The 9,431-nt window shown below is 36.2% G+C and overlaps 1 protein-coding gene across 3 annotated transcripts; it reads right to left on the bottom strand.

Annotated features, from left to right (window-relative positions):
* Positions 1-1,447: 1,447 nt before the first annotated feature.
* Positions 1,448-8,957, bottom strand: LOC120355779. 3 transcript variants are annotated; one of them, XR_005573834.1, is made up of 3 exons: positions 3,321-3,367; positions 2,643-2,718; positions 1,448-2,054 (listed from the first exon to the last, which is right to left on the bottom strand). XR_005573834.1 is itself a non-coding variant. In XM_039444472.1 (3 exons), exons 1-3 carry the CDS (start codon positions 8,934-8,936, stop codon positions 2,020-2,022), a joined length of 180 nt encoding a protein of 59 aa, XP_039300406.1. In that variant the 5' UTR covers positions 8,937-8,957; the 3' UTR covers positions 1,448-2,019. The 3 variants fall into 3 exon arrangements, 2 of the variants coding, with proteins under 2 accessions (XP_039300406.1, XP_039300405.1); XM_039444472.1 differs by lacking the exon at positions 3,321-3,367 and adding an exon at positions 8,868-8,957; XM_039444471.1 differs by lacking the exon at positions 3,321-3,367 and having other exon boundaries at positions 2,643-2,829.
* Positions 8,958-9,431: the final 474 nt, after the last annotated feature.

The following is a 9,431-nucleotide window of genomic DNA, read 5'->3' on the forward strand; positions in this document are numbered from 1 at the left end:
TGTAGCTTACGCTCGATTGCACTATGGACGGAGTCGCACTCCATTTGCGTATGGCCTTTTTCCAGAAATTTTTGCTCAATCACAATATTGAGTGATTTTGCAGCTGAAAGTAATGCGTTGGCCATGATGATGTTGCGATTTTGGTACGTGCAGCCATCACTATAGATAACAACAGAATTTTTCTCATCTCTACAATGATTTTTCAAGTAGTCTACTAAACATGATGCAAAGCTTGAAGCACAAAGATCAGTGTCTATTTCAGAAAACCAGAAGCATTCTACATGTCTATTAATGATATTCATTACAGTGAAATTATGGCAAGTTAGTTTTGTTCTATAGTAGACCGCACTAGCATTTAGAGAGGGGCTAACTTTCACAGATTGTAAATCCATAGTCAGCACTGTACATTTGTCTTCCTTTCCGAGATTTTTGTCCATTTCCTTTTCAGATCTAGCTCTATCTTTTTTGTTTTTGTGATCATTAAAATCATTTTCGTTCAAGTTTCCCACTTCATACTTACAACAGGTGTCACACTTATCTTTCTTTAGTTGATGAATTGCAAGATTTTTATTTTTGAATATCTCACAAAATACTTTAGTGCATAAAGGCTTTACATCATTCTCTCTACAATAAGTTGTGAACATTGCATACAATTGTGCAAAATTTTTTATTCCTGGTTCCAAAAAAATTCTTGTTGTATCCCGTCTTGCATAGTGGGATGGCAATTTGGGAAGACAATCCAAAAATTTTTCAACAATGCTTCTTGGATTTTCTATTCCATTCTCCTTTTCTCTTCTCAATCTTGAAACTCGTCTTGATGAATTAAGGACACTCTGTGAAGCATGCATTCCATCAGACCCATTCTTTATCCAATAAGATACTTGATACTCACCTAAGTTGAATGTGGAAAGGAAGGTTTTTTTGCAGACTTGTAATTTTTCATCTCCAATTGGAAGATAATATTCAAAAGAATTTGAACGCTTTGATTCATCTTTGGTATAACGCCTTTTGGGAGTGGACTTCACAACATTATTTATAACAAAAACTTTCCGTTGATCCCAATCCATCTCTTTCCAAAATTTATCAAACAACGCTGACCTCTTATCCTTTATTGAATGACACTGTCTTAAGGAAGACTTTTCACAGAGTTTAGAATAACATATATCTCCCATTTTTCTTTCAGGACAGATTTTAACTTGTTTTGAATTTTCAAAGCCAATGTATGATTCTCCTCTCAATCTTAATTCTTTATTCCTATTCCTTTTCCATGTACTGGGATCTGCTTTCCTCTTCCTTTTTCTACCCTCAGTCATATCCCCATAAAACTCCTCTGTTTTCTCATCTTCCTCCATTGCATTATTTTGTACTATTGAACTACTTGGAGATGCAGTACAATTTTGTGAAACATTGCAGTCAAGCAATATCATGTTTTCATTGTTCATATCACAGTCAGATGTATTTCTTTCAAAGCTCACATCATTCATATGTACCTCAGGATCTCCAATCACATTAATCAGTTCCCCATTGGACTCTATATTGATTGAAGATAAATCTGGTGCTTCATTGCTAACAAAGCCTTCAATTGGGTTATTGTCAGAGGTGCCTGGTTCAAAACTAATGCTATCAATTGGTGCTCCATAGAATCTACAATTATTATCCCATTCTGGATTGAATCAAACGAAGATGGATTTGTTGAGTTGCTACTACCCAATAAATTAATATCACCAGATGTACCTGGTTGGTAATTGATGAGTGTCTCATTAGATTCTACAGTCATTATTGATGACAAATCTGGTGTTCCATTGCTTTCAAAAACTTCCGTATTGTTGGATGGTCCCGGTTGGAAAATATTGTTATCCAAAACAATTACCTCACCTAAGTCATTTTCAATCAATTTCCCAATTTCAGCTGTCTCTTCTTTGGTTGTGAAGTTGGAATCCGGGAAAAGATCCTTGAAAGAGATGGTCTTGGATCCACGTGTTGTATGGGTAGAAGCATCTAAATCTGTTGTCTTGTTGATCATATCCAACATTTTTTGCCCCCGTGAAGCCATTCTGAAACAAGCAAATTGAACAAAAACTTTTTTAATTGTTCAGTGCAATATCGTAGTTAATTGATTAGTAATTTTATAAAATAGATTGCATTAGCTAAGTAACTTGTTCCAGCACATCAATATTTTTTTTTAAAAAGCAGAGTAAATATACCAGCTATCCACTTCTTTAAAGGAATAATACAATTCTGTCATGCATACAAAATTGTAAAAGGGATAGCCTTTTGGCTATAAAAGGTATGATCACAGCAAATCAAAAATGAAGCCTCTTCTGTTGGTGTGTAGAATCAAGGTTGGAAATAAAATGTGATAAATTACAGCCTGGGACAGTTTGTACAAGATAATTAGGAATTTACATATATAAGTTATAATTGTTATTGTTAGACTATAGCAGTTCGAGCTAACTGAAAAAGCTTTACATTGTAACAGCACTGTGTCTTCTCAGTTCACACAAACTAGCTTGCAGATGCTTAGGTTAAATTCGAAAAGCCTTTATAGGTAGCCTATAATATTTATGGGAGATGCAATATTATGACCAGTGATATGTTAAATTAAAAAAATAATTCCAAAAAAACTCTATAGGCCTAGGTACCTGTATAAGTGCTGCAAGATGAATATTGAAGATCTGTTGGCAGTCCCTTCTTCAAACTCCAGTTCAGCACAGCTCCCTGCAACAAATCATTACACGTTTAAAAAAACTGAATTACCTAGAATTACATACTTCCTCATGCTATAAATGAATAGCGAATAGGTAATGTACATTTTATAGACCGATTACAGTATCCAATAATAAGTACCGGTACTTTATAATCAACTTGGAGGTTGGATTTGAAATAGATTCATAAGTAGACTACCTGCAGAATAACAAAAAACTCAATTTTCATATCTATAGCATAGATATGAAGTTATATCTGTATTATTCAAGATCTGAATATTATAAGTTACACCACGGTGGCTGAATACAAAGACACTCACTGAATGTCTGATCTTGTTAGAAGAATATTGAGTAGGCCTACCTATTATTTTATCAAAACTTACAGAGCATTAATAAGATAAATGCTTATTAATAGGTTGGTAATGTACTATATATATTTTATTGAACACTTATCATTCTAATAATGAGTATTCAACTCAAAATGACTTGAGTTCAGATTTGGAATAGATTTTCAAGTACGGTAATAGGCCTACTGTAGGCCACGTGGGCTACTTAGGTCAATAATAACTATCAACTATATAATAGAATAGTCTATTTTTAAAAAAGTCGTCTTACCTCATGAAGAAGTTTCAAATTTATGAAAATAACATTATCTTGAAGACATTTGAAGACTCAAACTCATTAAAGACAAAAATAAGCAGCAAGATTTACGACACGACATATAGCAGAATAGGTAGGCTACAGCTAAATTTCAAGTTGAGGTGTTATGTGGGATACGAGTAATTGCTTCCATTCTATGGTAAACGTTGAAAACTTGATATTGGCATGAATAGGATTATGTGGCTTACTAGATAATGTTCCATGTTTCATCGACTGGATGTTACTAGGAAATGCGTTGATTCATATAACAAATTCTAGAATCATCTGTGGGTTACTATATTTTGCAGTAAAGTAGTAAAAAAGTGTGGGAATCCAGTGGTATAAGAATCTCATTTTTGGAATTTTTGTGGGTTACGAGGTTTTGCCAGAAGACCAGCGATATGTATAATTATATTTGAATTTACATGTTTTGTATAATAGTACCTTGTCAAGCAGCCTCTTTGAGGTTCGCTCAAGATAGCTTATTTATTCAATAAACGTTTTTACTATTCTATTCTATTTATGGATAGCTTTTAACATAATTCAAAGACTTTCCTTCAAATTATGTAAAATACATTACATTAAATACTCGTATGATACTTTGGAGGTTATTTTGTTGAACTGTGTGGCTCTTGCTCCAACAGCTGAAAGTAGATCTCAGCCAGCCAGTTACCTCAGAATCTATTTTTATTCATTTCATTCAAGCTATCAGAGGATTACAAAAACGTTTTATTCACGGAATTGTACAAAATCAAGCCAGAACAGCAAAGGATTTATCTAATGAACAAAATGATCTTACAAAAAATTCAATGTAGCGTAATGGAACCTATGATGAGCCTGAGAAAAGCAGATGCCAAGTCACTATTACCTATCTTGTTCCAAATGGTAAAGGTGAAAATATACAGGTATGTTCGAAAACTTTCAAAGACATTTTTGCTATTAAACCCAAATATTATAAGTTATGCAAGCAAAGCTGAAACAAGGTCATCTAGTTTTTACTGATTTGAGGGGGGCAAACCGAAATCGAATGAGCATAAGTATAAATTTTCTGAGGATGACTGTAATCTAGTCAAAGCTCACATTAATATTTTTCCACGGCATGAGAGCCACTTTTCTCGCAAAAAACAACTTGTGAATATCTTCCTCCGGATTTGAACATGCACAGACTATTGAAGCATTCCAACTTAAGTATCCAAACAGCAAAAATTACTACCGCTACTATTCAAAATTTTTAAAACCTATTTCCCAAAGCTAAAATTCCATCATCCAGTAATAGATTCCTGCAATAAATGTGACAAATTAAAAGCATTGTTGATAAAATGAAGACGAAGTTGAAGCTAAAACAAATTTGGAATTACACCATCATAGAGCAGAAATGACTCGATCGTGGATGTCCAATGACCTCTCAAAATCTCAACTTCCTGGATGTTCGTTTACTACACTTTGCATGACTTGCAACAAGTGATGCTCGTTCCTACATTCCTACACTCACACATAACACCATGTTCTACTCAAGACAACTTTCCACATACAACCTGGGGGTACATATGGGGGACAATAGTGGAGGCTTCATGTGCATGTGGCATGAAGGGATAGGGTATTGGGGTGCAAATGAAATAGCATCATGTACCAAAATTTTGAGTTATTAAATGGAATTTATTCTATGTTGAGTTAGTAGTTTTCAGTTCCCATGAAGATAGTAAATTTATTCTTGTTCATGGCAACTTAGCCAGCATTTCTAAAATCGTTATAATATGATCAAATCTTATTAAAGTCCTTGGTTCCCACGATCCCACTGGAATTATCTATTCTCATGATATTTAGACGCAGAAGTATGCTGAATCAATCCCATAATTCTAAACTTGCAAAAGGGAAATAACTTTTTTTTCCTAGTTTCCTTCTTGCTTGAACGTATCACCTTCCTTATTTACTGAGGAGAAAGAGAGTGGGCGAAGAGAAATTCACAGCGATCGGGTAAATATTTTAAATGATGATGGCAAAACTGATCAGTCTGGAAGCCTCTGAAAACTAGGAGAGCGATCATTCTAATCCCAGCTGTCAGAGTGTTAACTGTTTCTTGACATTTTCTTTCAATTTCCAATAATGTTTTCGTTTGGGGTACATTCTCATTCTCTCCAGGGGATTTATTGTCCAAGTAAATCGGACATCTTTGAAGTTACTTTAAATGTAGGCTAAGAGTAATATTTAGAGGTAAAGTCCCCCTTATAGAATATAATAATGGGATGAATTAGGATGACGATTGATTCCCTCTATACTTTGGATCTTCAATACCCCTTTTGGGTGAGTATTTTCATTATTGTCATTGAATATGATTTATAATTTGTAAATGTTTGATTTATGTATTGAATAATATTATTTATTTCCTCATAGGAAGCGGTGAATGTATTTATTTGATGATCTACCTAGATCATCAATTGAATACCATCCTATTAGATATTGGTAATTATTATGTTTCTAATTCTGTTGTAAATTTGTCATCAGTTTCTGTATCGGGCTGAGAATTTCCATTGTAAAAGGGCCGGCGACTTCTTCCAACCATGGATGGAATCGTACGTCATTGAACGCTGATGAGGAGAGAACAAGACTAACTCCCTTTTGGATCTGTCGCCGCGACGCCTGAACATTCCTGGAGGATGACTAATCATCTTCACCCTTCATCCATCTCCGCCAGGGACTCCGGACATCGCAATGACAACTACAATATGAGTACTTGATCTTTCCCCACCAGAATTCAATGTGTCCCTTAAATTGTGGTCTCTTAAAGACGTAAAAATGGTCTCTTAAAGACAAAGATAATCTTTAATTGAAGAAAGTATTTATTGTAAAGTGTTGTTTGAATTTAAATATTTAATATATAGGCAATCAATTGTCAAATGATTTTTATTTCGGATTCCTCACCACTGGAATAGTACTAGAAATTTCACTAACCCCTCCACCATCAGGGTCTCGCATGATTTCCAAACTTAATTATAGTTGTCTGAGAATTTAGGTTCTCAAAAGACACTATAATCATGTTTCTATAAAGTAGCTACATCAGGTGTTATAACAAAAAAAGACTTGTTGTGTGGTGTGATAATCCAGCTGCTCAAAATAAATAAGTAGCACAGGAGGGAAATGCTGTCAATATTTACCAATAGCACAGGAGGGAGATACTGTCAATAATTTGCCAGAAGCACAGGAGGGAGATACTGCCAATAATTTACGAGTACCACATGAGGGGGATGCTGTCAATAATTCGCCAGTAGCACAGGAGGGAGGTGCTGTCAATAACATGCCAGTAGCACAGTAGGGAGATGCGGTCAATAACATGCCAGTAGCACAGGAGGGAGATACTGTCAATAATATGCCAGTAGCACAGGAGGGAGATACTGTCAATAATATGCCAGTAGCTCAGGAGAGAGATGCTGTCAATAATATGCTGTTAATAATAATCTATAATCGATGTTGAGGAAAAGGAGAACATCCCTGAAAACGATAAGAGATTCGTCATCATCCATGGAGTGAAGTTAAATGGAATCACCGCTCCTCATGTATTGGATGCAGCTTTTAAGGTTTGATTTGGAACTTTTTTTGGAACTGTTCAACGGTTTATCTTGCAAGCATAAAGAATTTATTATACTTTAGGGCCTGCACAAATGACAACGTTAAGACAGTGTTTAATGCTCCATTGTAAAGCGCATGTTTGACACATACATAGAAACAATGGGATCGTACACATGCAAACGTGCGCTTTGAAAAATAGCACATCCCACATCAACCGCCTCGTTTGCAGTGTGCTTCGAGTTACTATACTGGGCATTGGAACTGGTCATGCCTGTACACATGACGACGTAAAACCCGTTTTACACACACTTTTGCTGTGAAAAGGTGATTTAGTTTTGTGATTTGTTAGATCTTGAGTTTTTTTTGTACAATGGATGCACAGGAGGGAGATGCTGTCAATAATTTGCCAGTAGCACAGGAGGGAGATGCTGTCAATGATTTGCCAGTAGCACAGGGGAGATGCTATCATAAACATGCCAGTAGCACAGGAGGGAGATGCTGTCAATGATTTGCTAGTAGCACAGGAGGGAGATGCTATCAATAACATGCCAGTAGCACAGGAGGGAGATGCTGTCAATAACATGCCAGTAGCACAGGAGGGAGATGCTGTCAATAACATGCCAGTAGCACAGGAGGGAGATGCTATCAATAACATGCCAGTAGCACAGGAGGGAGATGCTGTCATGAATTGCCAGTAGCACAGAGGGAGATGCTATCAATAATTTGCCAGTAGCACAGGAGGGAGATGCTGTCAATAACATGCCAGTAGCACAGGAGGGAGATGCGTCACTACATGCCAGTAGCACAGGAGGGAGATGCTATCAATAACATGCCAGTAGCACAGGAGGTTGATGCTGTAAAAAACATGCCAGTAGCACAGAGGGAGATGCTGTCAATGATTTGCCAGTAGCACAGGAGGGAGGTGCTATCAATAAATTGCCAGTAGCACAGGAGGGAGATGCTGTCAATAATTTGCCAGTAGCACAGGAGGGAGATGCTATCAATATTTGCCAGTAGCACAGGAGGGAGATGCTGTCAATAACATGCCAGTAGCACAGGAGGGAGATGCTGTCAATACATGCCAGAAGAACAGGAGGAGATACTGTGAATAATATGCCGTAGCACAGGAGGGAGATGCTGTCAATGATTTGCCAGTAGCACAGAGGGAGATGCTATCAATAACATGCCAGTAGCACAGGAGGGAGATGCTGTCAATGATTTGCCAGTAGCACAGGAGGGAGATGCTATCAATAACATGCCAGTAGCACAGGAGGGAGATGCTGTCAATAACATTGAAGATCTGTTGGCAGTCCCTTCTTCCAACTCCAGTTCAGCACAGCTCCCTGCAACAAATCATTACACGTTTAAAAAAACTGAATTACTAGAATTACATCTTCATCATGCTATAAATGAATAGCGAATAGGTAATGTACATTTTATAGACCGATTACAGTATCCAATAATAAGTACCGGTACTTTATAATCAACTTGGAGGTTGGATTTGAAATAGATTCATAAGTAGACTACCTGCCAGAATAACAAATAAACTCAATTTTCATATCTATAGCATAGATATGAAGTTATATCTGTATTATTCAAGATCTGAATATTATAAAGTTACACCACGGTGGCTGAATACAAAGATCACTCACTGAATGTCTGATCTTGTTAGAAGAATATTGAGTAGGCCTACCTATTATTTTATCAATAACTTACAGAGCATTAATAAGATAAATTGCTTTATTTAATAGGTTGGTAATGTAGCTATATATATTTTATTGAACACTTATCATTCTAATAATGAGTATTCAACTCAAAATGACTTGAGTTCAGATTTGGAATAGATTTATCAAGTACGGTAATAGGCCTACTGTAGGCACACGTGGGCTACTTAGGTCCACAATAATAATCTATCAACTATATAATAGAATAGTCTATTTTTAAAAAATGTCGTCTTACCTCATGAAGAAGTTTCAAATTTATGAAAATAACATTATCTTGAAGACATTCTTGAAGACTCAAACTCATTAAAGACAAAAATAAGCAGCAAGATTTACGACACGACATATAGCAGAATAGGTAGGCTACAGCTAAATTTCAAGTTGAGGTTATGTTATGTGGGATACGAGTAATTGCTTCCATTCTATGGTAAACGTTGAAAACTTGATATTGGCATGAATAGATATTATGTGGCTTACTAGATAATGTTTCCATGTTTCATCGACTGGATGTTACTAGGAAATGCGTTGATTCATATAACAAATTCTAGAATCATCTGTGGGTTACTATATTTTGCAGTAAAGTAGTAAAAAAGTTGGGAATCCAGTGGTAAAGAATCTCATTTTTTGGAATTTTTGTGGGTTACGCACAGGAGGGAGATGCTATCAATAACATGCCAGTAGCACAGGAGGGAGATGCTGTCAAAAACATGCCAGTAGCACAGGAGGGAGATGCTGTAAATGATTTGCCAGTAGCACAGGAGGGAGGTGCTATCAATAATTTGCCAGTAGCACAGGAGGGAGA

The sequence above is a fragment of the Nilaparvata lugens genome, unplaced genomic scaffold (genome assembly GCF_014356525.2).
Source record: "Nilaparvata lugens isolate BPH unplaced genomic scaffold, ASM1435652v1 scaffold4760, whole genome shotgun sequence".
NCBI lineage: Eukaryota > Metazoa > Arthropoda > Insecta > Hemiptera > Delphacidae > Nilaparvata > Nilaparvata lugens.